General features: G+C 43.0%; 1 protein-coding gene across 4 annotated transcripts in view; it reads left to right on the top strand.

Moving 5' to 3' along the window:
• Positions 1-18981, top strand: part of NUDT14 (nudix hydrolase 14) — a 99119-nt gene extending 80138 nt beyond the window's left edge. For all 4 annotated transcript variants that reach the window (XM_077819478.1, XM_077819480.1, XM_077819481.1 and 1 more), the window contains one exon: positions 18710-18981. In XM_077819478.1, coding sequence (XP_077675604.1) covers positions 18710-18950 — 241 coding nt within the window. In that variant the 3' untranslated portion in view covers positions 18951-18981. The remainder of the gene's footprint in view (positions 1-18709) is intronic.
• Positions 18982-19401: the final 420 nt, after the last annotated feature.

The following is a 19401-nucleotide window of genomic DNA, read 5'->3' as shown; positions in this document are numbered from 1 at the left end:
AAATGATATTTTTCTGGCATTTATTTTTCACCTTGGAATAGGGTGTTGGTGGTTTGTTTCAATTAAAAACTAATGTATTTAGGTCACCTGTTGTTGGATTTTTTATAATGCTGCACTGCCACATGGGAGACAGAATTGATTCCAAATCCTGTGTTCCTGCTCCCTTAGAAGGAATATGTTCAGCTCCTGTTGGGGAGAAGGGCTTTTGCATCATTTGTGTCTGGGTCCTGTTCACTCTTCCTCAGCTTGCATTTTGGTGGTCTAACATGAGCCTTGAGTATTGGCTGTAAAGGCAGAATATGAGAACTGGTCCCCTCTGTCAGGGACATTGAGTACCTCCGGAGGAAGTGGGGAGAACACTAAACATACCAATATCAATGTCTGAAAAAATAGTGTTCTTCAGATTGTTGAAATGCATTCTAGATAGTATCTTTATCAACCCTCTAATAGCCAATATAAAATGCTGACATAAGACATTATAATGGCTAGTATGTGTTCGTTCAGTGATTTCTGGATTAACATATAGTACATTAATCAGATCCATTATTATAGTATATCATCGCAGTGATCTATATAACAATTTTTCCATTAAGTATTTATTGACCCAATATTTCAGGTCAGTATTGTGCAGAGTTCTTCACATTGTACAGCCTTGCATTTTCAGTCCCCACTGCTTTGTTCCTGGAAGGATCTCAACAGACTTGCACTTGTGAAATCAGTTTGATGTGAACTAAGAGGAAGGTGTCTGGACATATAGTAAACAGTAGCATGTCAGTGCTCATTCTGAATTTCCTTCTTGTGGAAGTTTGAATTTAAGCAGTGAACAGTAATCTAATCTAGTTTTTATTTGTTTTCATAAGTGAAGCCACTATTTTAGTACAATAAAATTAGGAACATTTTAAAGTTATGACTAGAAAAGTAACTATGCAAGAGTGACACCTTCTTACCCAACAGTATGACAGCTATTGTGGGTGAGACTGCAGCTTGCCCTATGGGCCTACATAGGCAGTCAGAGGTTATAAAGTTTTAAGATCAATCCCCTGCCTGGGCTTCCCACACTTGCGCAGGTGGGAGGGGAGTAGGAGGGTGGGGGGTGGGGTTGTGAGCAGAGCTTTTACTCTGCCCCTCCTGATATGCTGACCATCACAGCTGATACAGAACAGAGGAGAAAGTAATCTGCTGCTGTTATAGTCCAGGAGCATGAGTGTAACAGGAAGTGAATTATGGCTCTTAGAGACAAAATGTATTGTCTGGTTTGCTCTGCTCTGGGGGCTTTGGAGTTATGTATCATCTCTTACTCAGGGCAGCTTGCATAGTCAGTCTAGCTTTATGCTATCTGTATTATAGTTGGGGCTGGTAGCCTCACCTATTACTAAGACTGCCTGACAGTTCCCATTATAAAGATTCTGTTTTTGGTTGCTTATAATTTTGCCAAAATTTAAGCATTTGGGCTGAAATTTTATATGCTGAGTGTCTGCATCAGGCTGATTTTTTTTTTCCAGCCAAAATGGTTCAACCATTTCTGAGAACCAGGCTAGTGAAACATATTTTGCTTTGACTATGTTCAAAAACATTCTGGTGCCCTCTTCTTTGAGAAACTTTAGCACCCCGATGCTTTGGAGCACTAGAATGCAGTCCCCTCCAGAGCCTTGAATGAAACCCATGATGTCTGAGTTTCACCATTCCTATGCATTCCTATGAAACCCACTCGCAAAGTGTCTCATCCCACTCATTAACTAATTTTTGGGTGCTTGGCTTTGCAATTTAAAAATGGTGTTTTAACATGGTGGTGTTTTTGTGTATCATTATTTATAGCTCCATCATTGTGCTAGGTACTTTAGAGGCGTGTAAGAAAATAAGACCTGTATTCCATTGGATGCAGCAAAAAGTATGATTATAATCTTATAAAAGAAATAAGTTTTTCTGTGTCCTATGAGTGACCAGGTCTTTTGTGTTTTCCCTTTTATTAGATGGTGACAAGTTTCCTCCCAGTCCCCACATGGGTGGCTATGGTTTCAAATTTGAACTTGTATGAAGTTCACCTGTGAACTAGCTTTTTAGGCTGCAACACCCTCAGTGCCATGCTCAAGCCTTGTTTTATTGCACTACTGAAGAAAAAATAATGGAATTTTTCTTCCTGATTGCAAGGTATCTATTAAGTTCTACCACTCCCAGGAGTTTTAAAATTTTCAAAGTCTTCCAAGAATATTTGTAGAGTGCTTTTTAGATTTTAATAATTCAGCAGAACAAGATAAAAATTACTGGTTGTTCTTCGTTGAGTGCTTGCTCATGTCCATTCCATCGTAGGTGTGCGTACACACCGCATGCACAGTCACTTGAGATTTTTCCCTCCGTGGTATCCGTCAGGCTGTCTCTAGCATCCTATATTGCTGCATGCTCATGTGCTGGTATAAGGGGCCCAACTGGCCCCACACCCTCTCAGTTCCTTCTTACAGCCCGTGATGGTCACTGGAACATCTTCTCTTGCTTTGGCAAGGCGTTCATCAGTGGTTCTTATTATTCCCTCCTTTCTTTCTTTTCAAGTTGTCTTGTCTTCTGTTTATTTCTTTTAGTAGTTGTGTAAATAGTTGGACCCTCACATTTGTTTAGAGGGCATCCTCTGCCCTGAGGCCTGGCATGCCCCTGGTCTCCAGGCTCCAAAGCCAGTGCCTCCTGCGGCAAGTCCATGCCAGTGAGTGACCAACACTCCAGCTGTCTGAAGTGTCTGGAGGAAGCTCATATGTGAGAGCATTGCCAGATCTGCCACCAGTTCAAGCCTTGAACAGTGAAGGACAGTGAGGCTAGGCTAAGGTCCATCCTGATGGAATCCGCAGTCAGACCATCGTCGGAGCCAAGCCAGTCAGACTCTGCACCGAGTACCTTGGCATTGGTGCGGAGTGCTCCTCCAGCAGCACGGGTCTCTTGGCACCATTCCCCTTCACCGGTGCTGAGGAAGAAGTACAAAAAGCAGCAGTTCAAGAGGGAACTGAGGAAGGACAAGCATGGGGAGTGAAGCAGGGTGAGACCTGTGTCAGGCCACTTCTCTGCCTCTGCCCCAAAAGTGTCAACACTGACCTGCTCACAGGTGCCTTAATCTGGTGCAGGACCAACTGCTGACACCGAGGGGACAGTGTGGCAACAGTGGGATCATGGTGCCGTCCACCCCAGAGGCATTTGCCACGGCCAGGGATCTGATGACACTCCTGGTACTGCTGACCCCGGCAGGGCAAGATCCCACAGTGGTGAGGATGGCAAGCAGAAGGGAGCATGTTGCCCTGAGATCCTATCCAGCACCGCGTCCTCCGGAGGGAAACCGACCCTGATGATGTCATCAAAGGCTTCCCCATTCTGGCACCATTCCCTGGACCCTCGACACCAGCCAGTGGAATTAAGGGGTACTACCTCCCTATGGTCATAGAATCATAGAATATCAGGGTTGGAAGGGACCTCAGGAGGTCATCTAGTCCAACCCCCTGCTCAAAGCAGGACCGATCCCCAATTAAATCATCCCAGCCAGGGCTTTGTTAAGCCTGACCTTGAAAATCTCTAAGGAAGGAGATTCCACCACCTCCCTAGGTAACCCATTCCAGTGCTTCACCACCCTCCTAGTGAAAAAGTTTTTCCAACATCCAACCTAAACCTCCCCCACTGCAACTTGAGACCATTACTCCTTGTTCTGTCATCTGCTACCACTGAGAACCCTCTGTCATCTGCTACCACTGAGAACCCATCCTCTTTGGAACCCCCCTTCAGGTAGTTGAAAGCAGCTATCAAATCCCCACTCATTATTCTCTTCTGGAGACTAAACAATCCCAGTTCCCTCAGCCTCTCCTCATAAGTCATGTGCTCCAGCCCCCTAATCATTTTTGTTGCCCTCCACTGGACTCTTTCCAATTTTTCCACATCCTTCTTGTAGTGTGGGGCCCAAAACTGGACACAGTACTCCAGATGAGGCCTCACCAATGTTGAATAGACGGGAATGATCATGTCCCTCAATCTGCTGGCAATGCCCCTACTTATACAGTCCAAAATGCCGTTAGCCTTCTTGGCAACAAGGGCACACTGTTGACTCATATCCAGCTTCTCATCCACTGTAATCCCCAGGTCCTTTTAGGCAGAACTGCTGCCTAGCCATTCGGTCCCTAGTCTGTAGCTGTGCATGGGATTCTTCCGTCCTAAGTGCAGGACTCTGCACTTGTCCTTGTTGAATCTCATCAGATTTCTTTTGGCCCAATCCTCTAATTTGTTGAGGTCCCTCTGTATCCTATCCCTACCCTCCAGCTTATCTACCACTCCTCCCAGTTTAGTGTCATCTGCAAACTTGCTGAGAGTGCAGTCCACGCCATCCTCCAGATCATTAAGGATCCCCAGTTCCCCACAACCTGACTTGTCATCGGAGTCTGAGATGGAGTCATGCATCCAGCCATGGGCCTGATACCAATACCCATAAGAACATAAAAATGGCCATACTGGGTCAGACCAAAGATCCATGTAGCCCAGTATCCAGTCTTCCAATAGTGGCCATGCCAGGTGCTTCAGGCCTACATTCTGTCACATCCTGGTGTGGGTACCCCTCCAGGTGTTTGGTCCTGTGGGCTGTAGCCTATGCAGGTCCAGTGGCCTTTTCAGAATCTGTGGGGTTTTCCCACGGTACTGGGACCAACTTCCAGCCATTCATACTTGATGGTGTCTGAGAGAAAGGCCCCTCCACCACACCATCCAACATCTGACCCTGACTCTAGTACTGAACCCAGTACCAATACTCAGGACTTGAGGCTACGTGATGTGGGCGGTGCAGAAGAAGAGGAGGAAGACCCCCTTGTGCAGGCCTCCTCCTCCTGAGATGAAGCTATGTGGTGGTTGAGGAGCTCGGTGACTTTAGCGCTCATCAGGAGCTATGGAAAAGGGTGGCATCTAAGCTAGGGCTGGAAGTTAAGGTGCTTAAAGAATCCTCTCACAGCCTGATCAACATCTTGGCTGCAGCAGCCCTGTCAAAGGTGGGCCTACCCCTCAATTAGGCTGTTATGTGTCCAGGCAGATCCCTATGTCAGATGCCATCCTCTCTGCCCCTCACTTCAAAAAGACCAGAGAAAAAGTATTTTGTCCCACCGAAGGGTATGAGTACCTATATTCCCATCCCCCTCCCAGGTCCCTTGTGGTCTCAGTGGCCAATGAAAGAGACAGGCAAGGGCTGCAGGACATGACCCTCAAAGCGAAGGACTCAAAGAAGCTGGATCTATTTGGTAGAAAGAGTTATTCTACTGGTGGGTTGCAGCTCTGCATCTCCAACCAGCAGGCCTTGCTTGGGAGGTATGATTATAATGTCTGGGACTCTCTGTCAAAATTCAAGAACTCACTGGCGCAGGAGTCCAGACAGGAATTCTCCGCTCTGGTGGAGGAAGGGAAGACTATAGGCAGGGCTTTTCTCTAGGTTGCTCTGGATGCAACTGATATAGTTGCTAGAATAATGGTATTGGTGGTAGTCATGCAAAGGTGCTGTTGGCTCCAATCTGCAGGACTACCACCGGAGGTTCAGCAGTCCATTCAGGGCTTTCTGTTTAAGGGAACTTCCCTCTTCTCCAAACAGATGGAAGCAAACCTCCATCACCTGAAGGATTCTAACGCCACCCTCAAGTCCCTGGGCCTCTGTGCCCTGATTCCTTGAGGAAGCACTTCAGACCTCAACAACCAGTCTGCTTCTCAGCTCTGCCACCACGCCAAGACCTGTTTAAGAAACAAAGCAGGGGTTATAAGTGCAGGCAATCGCCCTCTTCTGCCTCAGCCTCTCTACTGGGTCTGCACAGATATCCGGGCGGCCCCAAGCAGAACTTTTGAAGGGGTGCCCAAGAGCACTATATCGGTTCCCATACCAGATCCTGATCCCCTTTTTGTTTTCAGACTGACTCTCCTACTTCAGCCAGCATTGTCCCTCATCACCTCAGACCATTGGGTGCTGAATACAGTGGAGGAAGGTTACATCTTTCAGTTTTCTTCACCCACCCTCCCCCTCATCCCCATCCCTCTTCAGGGACCCTTCTCATGAGCAACTTCTAGTCCAGGAGGTGCAAGCCCCCCTTTGGATAGGGGCTGTGAAGGAGGTGCATCAGAACTTGAGAGGGAAAGGGTTTTAATCCCGCTGTTTCCTAATCCTGAAGGCCAAAGGGATCTCTGACGCCTCTTGCATTGCCTCACAGTTATCTCAAGAAGCTGACGTTCCACATGGTCTCCCTGGCTTCCATTATTCCCTACCTGGATCCAGGGTACAGATGTGCCTCCCTCGACTTGAAAGAGGCCTATTTCCACATCTCCATTTTCTGGGGCCACAGAAGGTTCCTCAGGTTCCTAGTGAAGCAGGCACACTCCCAATTCACTGTCCTCCCCTTCGGCCTGTCAGCAAAATGCATGGCAGTGGTGGTGGCCTTCCTCAGAAGGCGCCGGGTATGAGTCTACCCTTATCTCCATGACTGGCTGATCAAGGGCTGGTCCAAGCCTAGGTGAGAGCCAGCATTGGTCTGTTACAAGCTACCTTCTGAGGCCTGGGCCTATTAATAAGTGAGCAGAAGTCAACTCTTATCCCTATCCAGAGGATAGATTTTATCAGTGTGGTGCTTTATCACACCTGGGCCAGAGCCTTCCTCCCATTAGCTTGCTTCCAGACAGTGTTGGCTCTGATAGATCAAGTGAAGACCCACCCCATTACAACAGCCTGTTTCTGCCTCAAACTTTTAGGTCATATGGTGGCATGCACTTACATGGTGCAGCATGCGAGATTGGGCCTCAGATCCTTTCAAGCTTGGCTGGCCTCGGTGTACTCTGTGAACCGTCACCATTTTTCACTCCCCAATCTGACAGAATGTAAGCCAGTTGGTAGGATCAGACATTCCATGTATCACTCCCCAGACATCAGTAGTCCTAATCTCGGATGCATCCAATCTAGGTTGGGGAGTTTACCTGGAGCACCTCAGGACTCAAGGCTGTGGTCCCAGGAGTTCTCCTTGTATATAAACATCAGAGAGCTCAGAGCGGTCCACCTAGCATGCCAGGTGTTTCTACCCTAGATTGTAGGCAAGCTTGTGCGAGTACTTATGGACAATATGGTAGCCATGTTTTACATCAACAGGCAGGGAGGAGCACACACATCCATCCTGCGTCAAGAGGTCATTGGCTTGTGGGATTGCTGCACAAAGCACCCCATCTACCTTGAAGCTTCTCATCTTCCGGGAGCCTGGAACATTTTGGCAGATCATCTCAGCAGATCTTTCTCTTCTCACCATGAGTGGTCCCTTCATAATATAACAAGGTCCATCTTCCAGAGGTGGGGGTGTCCCTTTGTAGACCGCAGAACAGGAAATCTCAGCAGTTTTGCTCACTACGCGGTTGCAGCCTGGGCTCACTGAACAGATGCCTTCCTACTCCCACAGGCAAAGTACCTGTTGTACACGTTTCCCCCCAATTCCTCTTGTGCACAAGGTCCTACTGAAAGTCAAGCAAGACAAAGCAAAGATTATTCTTATAGCCCCTGCATGGCTGAATCAACACTGATTCGGCCTGTTATTGGACCTATTAGTAGCGATCCTGTTGCCACTCCCTCCCCTCCCGGACCTGATCTTGCAAGATCATGGCTGATTGCTCCACCTGAACCTCAAGGCCCTCCACCTGACTGTGTGGAAGCTCCATGATTAAATCTGGCAGAGCTGGCTTTTTCAGAACAAGTCTGCCAGGTCTTGCTAGGTAGTAGGAAACCTACTAGAGCTACTTAAGTTCCCAAGTGGAAGTGTTTCTCTGGAAGGTCATCCCAAAAAGGCCTCTCACCGACACAGTCACCTCTCTAGTCTGTGCTGGACTACTTACTCCATCTGAAACAATAGGGCCTAGTCATTTCATCGATCAAGGTGCACCTAGTGGCAATTTCAGCCTTCTACCCTCTGATGGATGGTAGGTCAGTCTTTTCACACTAAATGTCCATTTGCTTCCTCAAGGACTTAGAGAGACTTTACCCTCAAATTTATGAACCCATTCCCCCATGGGACCTCAGCTGGTCCTGTCAAGGCTCACGGGCCCTCCTTTTGACCTGCTGGCATCATGCCCTCTGAAAGGTCACCTTTCTGGTAGCGATTACCTCGGCCTGGAGGGTCTCAGAAGTTTGGGCCCTTACATCAGAATCCCCATATATAATGTTCTTTAAGGACCAGGTACAAGTTTGCTCCCACCCCACGTTCCTCCCAAATGTGAACATTTACAGTAAATAGAAGAACAGGAGTACTTGTGGCACCTTAGAGACTAACCAATTTATTAGCGTATAAGCTTTTGTGGACTACTCTGAAACCAGTAAATAGAAGGAGTAAAGGAAAGAACATAGCCCTTATCCTATGGAGCTAGTATTGTGCATTATAGTATTTTCAAAGGCATTATTCCTTCTACATAGTAACCTATGAATACAATCCATTTTTACCTTATTGCATTGTGATGAATAGCTGTGGTACAATAAAATGTATTATGATTAGAAGGATCACCTGCTAGTGCACCTGTTTGTGGACGGTACTGTGTAATATAATTTTGTGTTAATTGCGTCTATTCTTTTTCTTTCCTGCACCTGCTGCTTATAACATTAGAACTGTATAAAGGTCTTAAGACATTACAGTGGAAACTGCACAAAGTTTATCTGAGTAGATTTGGAATGCAGTAGAAAGGCCACTGAGATACTGTATTTACTTGTAAACATGACAGTATGTATTCTCTACATACCAGATTCTGCATCCAAATAAAAGTTGCATTTTATAAATAGATACGTTCCATGTAGAGAACTTCACCTTAATTATGTACATTTAAAGTACAAAGAAGTCAATGTGTGCCAGCTTTAAATGTGAACATGTAGCACTTTGAATGATTGTAAAATTAAAATGAATCACTGTTTAAGAAAGTAGTAGTTCGGCTTTTATATACTGCATACCAGATTTATGAATGAAATTGTATACAGAATCTCATCGTTGCTAACAAAGCCAGTTTACATTTATTGTGCAGTGCTGCAAATTCCTCAACAGGGAAAGTTTAAAATTATGACTAAATTATAATGATTAGATGATTAGCAAGTGAAAGAAGTATGGGCTGGATGAATGGACTATAAGGTGGATAGAAAGCTGGCTAGATTGTCGGGCTCAATGGGTAATGATCAATGGCTCCATGTCTAGTTGGCAGCCAGTATCAAGTGGAGAGCCCCAAGGGTCGGTCCTGGGGCCGGTTTTGTTCAATATCTTCATAAATGATCTGGAGGATGGTGTGGATTGCACCCTCAGCAAATTTGCAGATGACACTAAACTGGGAGGAGTGGTAGATACGCTGGAGGGTAGAGATAGGATACAGAGGGACCTCAACAAATTAGAGGATTGGGCCAAAAGAAATCTGATGAGGTTCAACAAGGACAAGTGCAGAGTCCTGCACTTAGGACGGAAGAATCCAATGCACCGCTACAGACTAGGTACCGAATGGCTCGGCAGCAGTTCTGCAGAAAAGGACCTAGGGGTGACAGTGGACGAGAAGCTGGATATGAGTCAACAGTGTGCCCTTGTTGCCAAGAAGGCCAATGGCATTTTGGGATGTATAAGTAGGGGCATTGCCAGCAGATTGAGGGACGTGATCATTCCCCTCTATTCAACACTGGTGAGGCCTCATCTGGAGTACTGTGTCCAGTTTTGGGCCACACACTACAAGAAGGATGTGGAAAAATTGGAAAGAGTCCAGGGCAACAAAAATGATTAGGGGACTGGAACACATGACTTATGAGGAGAGGCTGAGGGAACTGGGGATGTTTAGTCTACGGAAGAGAAGAATGAGTGGGGATTTGATAGCTGCTTTCAACTACCTGAAAGGGGGTTCCAAAGAGGATGGCTCTAGATTGTTCTCAGTGGTAGCAGATGACAGAACAAGGAGTAATGGTCTCAAGTTGCAGTGGGGGAGATTTAGGTTGGATATTAGGAAAAATGTTTTCACTAGGAGGGTGATGAAACACTGGAATGCGTTACCTACGGGGGGGTGGAATCTCCTTCCTTAGACGTTTTTAAGGTCAGGCTTGACAAAGCCCTGGCTGGGATGATTTAACTGGGGATCGGTCCTGCTTTGAGCAGGGGGTTGGACTAGATGACCTCCTGAGGTCCCTTCCAACCCTGATATTCTATGATGCTATGATTTATATATGTTGCATTAAAATACGTTAATGCAATAAGTTTGCATATGCCTAAAAGTCAGGAAATGTGAAAGTTAACTGTGAACACAGATCTTGAATTCTGACCCCATATATATATGTATCATGATAAGCTGTTCGGAGCAGAGACTTACTCTTACTATGTGTGCGTACAGCACCTAGAGCAACTGAGCCCAATCTTAGTTGCAGTCTCCAAGCACGATGTTAAAAAATTTTTTAAAGGTGATCACATACTATTTCCCTAGTTGTAGAGTATAATAAAATATAACACTTATTTAATATAGGCTTAATTATTTAAAAAAACAAAAGTCACAAAATGAAAAGTCCCATTTCTCAGAGAAACACTGACAGCCCCAATACACATCATGTATATTTTATGGAATTACTTAACAACCTAAATATTCAGGACTCAGTTGTGGCTTTGCCACAAGCCTTAAGCAAGGGGCGGCATGACATTGCACTGTTCCAAGAGAAGACTAGATTTGCAATATGCCTACTGTGTTCGCTGTTGCTCTGAGAGGGAAGTATGTGTAACACTCTCTAGCTATGGCCTCACACATTCCCCACCCTCGCAGCGCACTCATGCCCATGTGTGGGGAGAATGAACTGGATTTGCAGAAGCTTCCTCTCCCGCTGTGCTGTTCCCTATAGTATGGGTAACCCACAGATGGGTATAAGAGGGTGCCTTGCGTACCTTTATTCACCTGCAGGCTGTAGAGGCCAGGCCATTATTTGACCCAAGTATGCTAATGTTCACACTTAAAATGCAGGTTTGGAATAGAAAATACAACATTTTTGCCATGTGCCAAGGTAACATTACTGTGAAAATCACAACTTTTTTCATTTCCTGACTTGAAAGTGTTTGCATTCAGAACTTTAATGTTACCACAAGTAACATAGGTTTCTGTATTTTAATTTTCTCTGAAACAAAACAGGAAAAATTTGGGGCTAGTGGACTTGAAGATCTTACAAGCTCTTTGTCTGGAAATTATTGGGTTTTATGTAATTTAGGGGTATGGAATAGCTCCCATATGAGGAGATGTTTCAGAGTAACAGCCGTGTTAGTCTGTATTCGCAAAAAGAAAAGGAGTCCTTGTGGCACCTTAGAGACTAACCAATTTATTTGAGCATGAGCTTTCGTGAGCTACAGCTCACTTCATCAGATACATACCGTGGAAACTGCAGCAGACTTTATATATACACAGAGAATATGAACACTGGGATTTTTCGGCTTGGAAAGGAGACAACTAAGGGGGGAATATGATTGGTGTGGAGGAAGTAAATAAGGAAGTGTTATTTACTCCTCATAACACAAGAACTAGGGGTCACCAAATGAAATTAATAGGCAGCAGGTTTAAAACAAAAAAAAGGAAGTATTTCTTCACACAATGCACAATCTGTGAAACTCTTCTGCAGAGACTGCTGTGAAGGCCAAGGCTAACACGGTTCAAAAAAGAACTAGATACATTCATGGATACATCATCAATGGCTGTTGGGCAGGGATGGTGTCAATAGCCTCTGTTTGCCAGAAGCTGGGAATGGACGACAGGGCATGGATCACTTGATGATTACTTATTCTGTTCATTCCCTTTGAAGCACCTGGCATTGGCTACTGTCAGGAGATAGGATACTGGCCTAGGTGGACCTTTGGTCTGACCCAGAATGGCCACTTTTATGTTCTTATGTGCTTTTCAAGTACTAGTGACTTGATGACCAACAGAGCTTGTAAGCTCCATAACATTCAGTTGCAATGATTATAAACTCTACAGGAGAAATTCATCCCTCATCAAAAGTGGGTGCAGCTCCCATTGACATCCAAGAGCTCCACCCACTTATGTCTTTGCTGAATTTGTCCCATAGTGATACATGAGTGGGATTTTCAAAGGATCATAAGAGATTTAGGCACCCAAATCCCACTGAAGTTCACTGAGTGCTGGATGCCTACTTCACTATGGCTCCTTTGACAAGTATAGATGAAACTATTAGATGTCAACATGCTAATAAGAAGCATAGACAAGATGTGGCTGAAATATAGCCAAAATTACATTTCTAAGATCTGCTGGCATGGTTGGCTCTAGCATCTGGTGATTGCTGTTTCTTCTCAGAACTGGGAAGTTTATGAAAGCACTGTGGATAAGTTTTCCTTGATTTCCAGGAGAGGTGGTAGAATTAGTGAAGAATAACCCAGAAAGTGTCTCCATGCAGAGTAGAAATAGAACAAGTGGAAAGTGACATATCGCATAGTAAGATTTAAAAACTCAAGAAAATGACAGTTCTAACTAACGCTACGTTTACACTTATGGTCACATGTAGAGGTCAGACACTGAATACCCAGCTAGCACACGTATAAATAGCAGTGTAGACAGTGAGACGTGGTCTAGGTGAGTACAGGCTCTGCATGCCTGAACCTCCAAGGTATATACCCTACACGGCTCTACATGCCTAAGCAACACCTCCCACATTTACACCGTTATTTTTAGCAGTGCAGTGTCTCGCTGCCACCCTGCTGCTGGAGCCTTTCTCCATCCTCTCCCCTAGTGAAAGGCTCTGGCAGGGGGGAGGCAGCCAGGAAAGGCTCCAGCAGCAGGACACACGGCAGCGATAAATGTAGCTACAGCCTGCCTTTCACTACAGCACATAGCTCCTGTACCCCATATGTCACTGTAAGTGTAGACACAACCTAAAAGGAATGTATGAAAACCTGAAAGTTCCTTTTCAGCCACCTCTTTATCCAGAGCTGTTCACTTACTTAGATGGTTAAGAAAGAGCCCGTGAAGGGTTGCTTGGATTTCCCAGGGTTCTTGTGAACTGATATACACAACCTATGTACATAGTGTCATTACTACATACAAGCATCCACACTGGTTGTCCAAAAAAAAGGATTATATCTGTGTACATAGCGCTCATTTTAAGGGACTGCATTCTTTTTAGTCCTAGTCTCTTCAATTCTACACACATTTGGTGTCATATCACTTTTATTGTAAAAAATTATTAAGATTGGAATAAAGAATTATGAAATTGATGTTACAGAGTAATTTACACCAAAAGAACAAATCCTGCAGCATTATAAGTTTCCTGCATTCATAATTTTTGTATCCCCCTCACTTTGCACTTGTCTCACATTGTACAGCATGTTAGTGCTTGGCAAGTTAAGATATATGCTTGTGTGTGTCAGTAATAAATACAGCTTTTATCTCTGTTCTTAGGAGGCTCACTGTGTGATCGTGAGGAAAGCAGTTTTTTTTATTTGAAATTATAGGAAAAGGCTAAGAAGAAAACAATGTGTAGACAGTATATAGAGCAGGAAGGTGGCAGACGTCACTGAAATAAAAATATCAAAGAGAATAAAGGCACATCAAAATTATTGGAATATTTTGTATAGGAAGTGCAAACAACCATGCAAGAGGATAAAAGGAAAGTGTTTAATGACTGAAGTTTGATATTACTAGAAACCTAAAGAAGTCTTTCCTTATTTACTGGAACCTCTCCCCAAAGAAACAAAAAAAAACAAACAACTGCTGAAGGTCACATCCCTGAGACTAATATACATTTTCAAAGGGGAATGTTAAAATGCTTTATGACTTCATCAGAGCAGAAGAGGCAGTTAAAACTGCTTCAAAATAACAGGCCCATGTGAGTTGCATTTAGGAATTCTGTAGGAAATAGCAAGGCAAATAAAACATTTTTGGTGGTGATTTTTTGATAGTTCTCTAAGGAAGGGGAGAGTACAAGAGGATGCAAGACAGGTTGGAAATATTGTAAAAGATGGCAGTGGTCAATATTCAGGAATATCTGTTTTAGTAAAGGGCAATCGGCATACATCCATGAGAAGAAGATGACACTTAACTGAAGCAGAAGATAAAAAAGCCAAATCATCTAGATCAGTCGTCCCCAAACTATCGGGCACTCCCCCCTTAGAGGGGCAGAGAGGAACGTTCGAGGGGCAGGACCCAGGCCAGCCCCCGCTGGGGGATGGAGAGGAAGCGCCGCCCAGCCCAGGTCTGGCCCCAGCCTCAGCTCCACTCCAGCCACAGCCTCAGCTCCACTCCTCCCCCTGCTCCACCCCTAGTCCAGTTTTGCCCTCATTCCCTCTCTGCCTCTAGGTCAGCTCTGCTTTTAGCCCAAGCTCCTCTGCTGAGCCAACTGTGTGCAGTGATGGGAGCAGGGGGAGGGGAAGAAGATGTGGACAGATTCTATTACTGGTAAGGGAGGGCGCGGCAAGAAAAGTTTGGGCACCACTGATCTAGACAAAAAGTAGCAAGTGGGAAAATACTGGAAATAGATCCTTTTTGTGCAGCAAAATATATTGCTTTCTCTTTTGATCTCTTCCTGAAGTAGATGATGTTTTTTGGAAACCAAAGTGAGACAGATCTATAGTTTAACAATGAAAGCATTAGGCATAACCTAGTCAATTTGTTATACAGTAGATAATGTAATGTTATACTAAGTGTGCAAAGTTATCCAATTTAAGATTGAGACGTGCTGTTGAATTAGAATATAAATAGATTGACAAATATAAAGTCTTAGAGAGAGGAGTAAAATAAACTGCAGTGAAAAGCATTTATCAGACCCTTTGTTCTTGTATATTGCTTATTTGGAGGCAGATATTTATTTTAAAACTAATAGCTCAACATGCAATTTAAGGTTGTCTTAAAACGGAATGGAGAGAATACAAATAAAAGAACAAACAAAATGAACCTGTGGCCATATCCTACCACAATTTTTTTTATCCCAAACGTTCCATTGATTTCAGTGGCAAGCTCTATGCATAGTTAGATGGCAAGATATGATCCAAACTGCATGCAATTCCAGGTACTATAGAATAGGAAAGATATGAGATCCAGGCCAAACATCATTTAGAAACATTTTAAGTTTGAGAATAACAGCCAGTCTTGATATGTTGAGTAAGGAATCCATCCGATGAAGTGAGCTGTAGCTCACGAAAGCTTATGCTCAAATAAATTGGTTAGTCTCTAAGGTGCCACAAGTCCTCCTTTTCTTTTTGCGAATACAGACTAACACGGCTGCTAACACTCTGAAACATATAAGTAATAATATCCTGAAGTGAAACCAATAAGCTATTTGAGATCCTGAGGCAAGAAACTGAATCTCTCATGATGCTGTGACTCAGGAAACAATTTTCTTTTATGCTAAAGAAAAGATACATGGTGGGAGAACTCAGTGATTTCCACAGCTGCAGCTGTTTCAAAAGTAAAAGGTCATGGATAGCATAGGAAGAGATTACCTTGTAAATAATTAAGGCAGAGAGTTTGTATGGAAGGGTCTTTTACATAAGGGTTATATGTTTTTAAACTTGGTGGATTGCAGTCTGATCCTTTGCATAATATCAAACTGACTAGGTTACATCCAATGTTTTAATTGTCTAACTACAGATCTGCACCAATTTGGTTTCTTGAAAAAGGTCACGAACTTCAGAAACAGGTTAAAAGGGAAGGGGATATGTTTTAATACTCAAAACTGTTTTTCCCACTTGTTATTTTTTGGGTGAAATATAATATGATACAAATTGCTAGAACTGGTCCTAAAAAGAATGTGTGTAAATCAAGTTGAGGTGAGAGCAAATCAAGATCAGAAGGTGAGAGAGCAACCAGCAATATTTTATTATTTATTTATTCATTTATTATTAAACCCCTATGTAGTTCTGTAATTTACCATGGCACATACAGAGATTAGCATGCGGGCTAAATTAATCCAACATTTATTTTCATTTCTTTAGGTTTCTACTTAAAAATACCAAATCCCAGGCTCTATGTGCTTTTGTAATTTTTAAAAACACAATTCCTCAAAAAAAAATCGATGAAGAACAAATCCTACCCTATATAAAGAACAGCAAGAAAAAAGAATATCCCCACCTCTTATAGACTGTGAAAAACAGAGTGCCCCTCATACAAACAACACACAGATCACAAATAGAAAGGGATAGGAAAATGAGGGCCAAGAATTAAAATAAATGTTATATAAAAACAATGTAATATTCCATGGCAAATAAGTCTTTTAAGTTACAATTTTGTTAAACAGACTGAGGTAGGATTGGGAAAAGTTGATAGCACTCAGGGTGGAGCTCAGTGTGGAAAGCAAGCCAAGGTATAGTTTGACTTCTGTATTTGGGGAGACCGCTCCAGTCAGGCCAATGGGGCTGTGCATGGCGGGTGCAAATTCCATGCTTGCCCGAGGCTTGTTGTTGGGGGTGGGGGGGCAACAACCCTCTTACTTTCCCTCCCAAAGCTACACCTATGAAACAAGGTGAATAAACTGGGGCCAGCATGTTTACAGAACAACTTGGACTCCTCCTAGGATTTAAAGGACTTTCCTGTGATGGATTCTGAAATAACCCTGTTTGTTCTTAATCAGTGATTCATCTCCTGTGTTCCTTTTTAGTACCATGCATTATTGCTTATTAGTACCAAGAAAATATATAGAAGTGTGTTGTCGTCATTACAGCAGAAAGTACACTGATAGCATATTAGCATAAAAAATGACATTCCAACTTTAGAAAACCGGGTGCTGGTAGCAACTTTGTGAAATATGGGTCTACCTTACTTTTATAATGAGATTAGAATGATTAAACCAGCATGGTGGGCCCAGTGTGTAAATCCTGCTGCTTTCAAAGACTGCATTTCTATTGTGTCTTCTGCCAGTTGGATCGTCACTTGCAACTGAGATGAGTGGCAGCATGCCTGATGGGGTTATTCTTCCGAGCAGCTTCCCATTAGAGAAGGGGAAAGGATGCAAAGGGCAGGGGGGAGTCCAGAGAAGGCATTTGATCTTGTGCCAGTGGTGCATCAAGTCTGTGAATCATTGTCAGTGCTGGATAGCGTTTTTATTGACAAGCCTGCAGTGATAGCCACCATAATAGGATACAAACGCTGAGGACAGTGGCTGCGAAAACCAGGTCATTAGAGACAGTAATTCAGTTTTACTGAGAAAGCAGGTCACATCCTTCAGCAAGAGGGAGGAGAGAAAGTAGGAAGCCCCTTAGCCTGTTCTCTTGCTGCCTCCCACTAGGTCACATTATCTTTGGCCAAGGAATGTATCAGAAGAATAGTACAATCACAGAGAAAGCAGAGAATAGATAGAATACATACATAGCACCCTTCATCCTAGTCTCTCGTAAGCTCTTCACAAAGATAAGTAAGTTTCATTGTCCACTTCGTACAGATTCAGAAACTGAGTCACAGAAGTGCCTTGGCCAAGGTCACGCAGTACATCAGTGGGAGAGTTAGGAAGAGAATGCAGCTTGCTGACTCCCAATTCTGTTTTCAGAAAGAAAAAAGATTGTGGCTATTGATATAGCAACAAACTGACTAATTAATATTCGTTGTCCAGCCAAAATAAATAGATTTGTTTGAGAAGATTGAAAGAATACAGCCTGGCTTGAATTCCTGCTGGGGATCTGATTTACCTTGGATTAACGGGGAGATTTAGTTATCTAGAGATTGAGTAAAAAGGGTTTATATGCTATAAGATTTTTATTTTATTAGAAACTATATATATTGAATAAATAATTTTTAATCTACTACAAATCTTTGAATCCTATGTACAGTAATATTGAGACTAATTCTTCAGCATTCATGGCCTGATCTAGAGTTTAGTGGGTTTTGGATCAGCCCCCAATATGCCTTAAAAGTAATTTGTTAAAACAGGAAATGCAGAAGTTGCAATTGCAATGTGACTATTTTCCTGGAAGGACCAAGTGAGTGGATTATGTACTTATCTCTTATTTTTAAAAAATCTAAATGAAATAGTTCTTAAGAAATAGAGGATTAACAAATAAGAAGTATAACACACAGCAAGTGGTCTAGCTGAAGAAAGACTGCATAATCTAAGATATCCTAAAGTAAATCCATGATAACAAATTTAGCTGAGAGGCTGAATTACTTCAGATGCATTCATTCTTAGGGTGGTCCATCTGGGTCAAGGCAAAAGGGTTAGGCGGGGTAGAGAAAAGAATCTCACGCTGCCACTCCATTCTTGCACCTATCCAGGATGTGAATAGAGGTCTCCAGCTGTGAATAGACCTAATCTTCTTAAGCAACAGAAATCTAAAATTTCTTATAAAAATAAGCAAACAAATGTAACATTCAGATACCCTGGGGAGCTTCACCCTATTGTTTGCAGGTTTCTATAGATCAGGGCCCATACCAACTCCCACTGAAGTAAATTGAAGAATCTTCCATTTGTTAGATCAATTATTCCATCTCCTTTCAAAATAAACATTCGGTGCAGCCACAGAATGTAGTTGTAGATATATCTGTGCTAAAATGGAACTGAACTCAATTTTAGTTAACTGACCATTTTAGTTGACTTTTTATGAATAAAAAGAGATTCTAATTGTCATTTTGAATACTTAAAATTCATTAATAATGAATTATTTTTATTTTGGTATTGCTCAGGGGCACTAATTGAGGACCAGGGACCCAGTTTCATAGGTACAAAATAACATTTTTCTTAAATAAATGTGAAGTTTTTCCTCTTCTATTTTTTTTCCAGGTCCGGAGTTGGTGTGACTGGTTCTAAGCAAACCTTATTTTATGCAGAGGTAACAGATCAGATGAAAACTGGAGAAGGTGGAGGCCAGCCTGAAGAGGGAGAGCTGATTGAAGTTGTAGAAGTACCTTTACAGGACTCCATGAAATTTGCTTTTGATGAGCATTTCCCTAAGACAATGGGCGTTATCTTCAGCTTCATGTGGTTCCAAACCAATGTTGCCCTGGGGCCGCTGAAAAAATAAAATGAGCACCATGATTTTCTAACTTGACAAATGACTTCCTCTTTGTTCTATGGATCACTGAGATATGGGTAGGAAAGCAGGAGGGGGAGTTGCATACAAAAAAACTGATCATAGACTCTCTAGATTTTAAAATTAAAATGTAGCGTGAAATCCTGGCCCCCCCATGAAATCCATCGCAAAACTCCCGTTGACTTCAGTGGGGCTGGGATTTGGCCCTAAGTGTCTCAGGGTCAAATTTATTGGTTAATGTGATTGCTCAGGAAACTGGAACTTGCATATTAAGGACTTTTCTAAAGAGCCTATTACATGAAAATGGAAAAAGAAAAGTCAACAAATGAAAGACTATAAAGCATCTAGAGTGGCCATGAATCCAGAGGCTATACGTTTTATGCAAATTAATAGTTTCTGCATGAAAGTAAAGATACTGTAAACCATCTTAGCAAGCAGCTGT

This window comes from Eretmochelys imbricata, chromosome 6 (genome assembly GCF_965152235.1).
Source record: "Eretmochelys imbricata isolate rEreImb1 chromosome 6, rEreImb1.hap1, whole genome shotgun sequence".
NCBI classification, from domain to species: Eukaryota; Metazoa; Chordata; order Testudines; family Cheloniidae; genus Eretmochelys; species Eretmochelys imbricata.
Note: the sequence above shows the minus strand (reverse complement) of the source record. Positions and strands in the feature narration are given on the sequence as shown.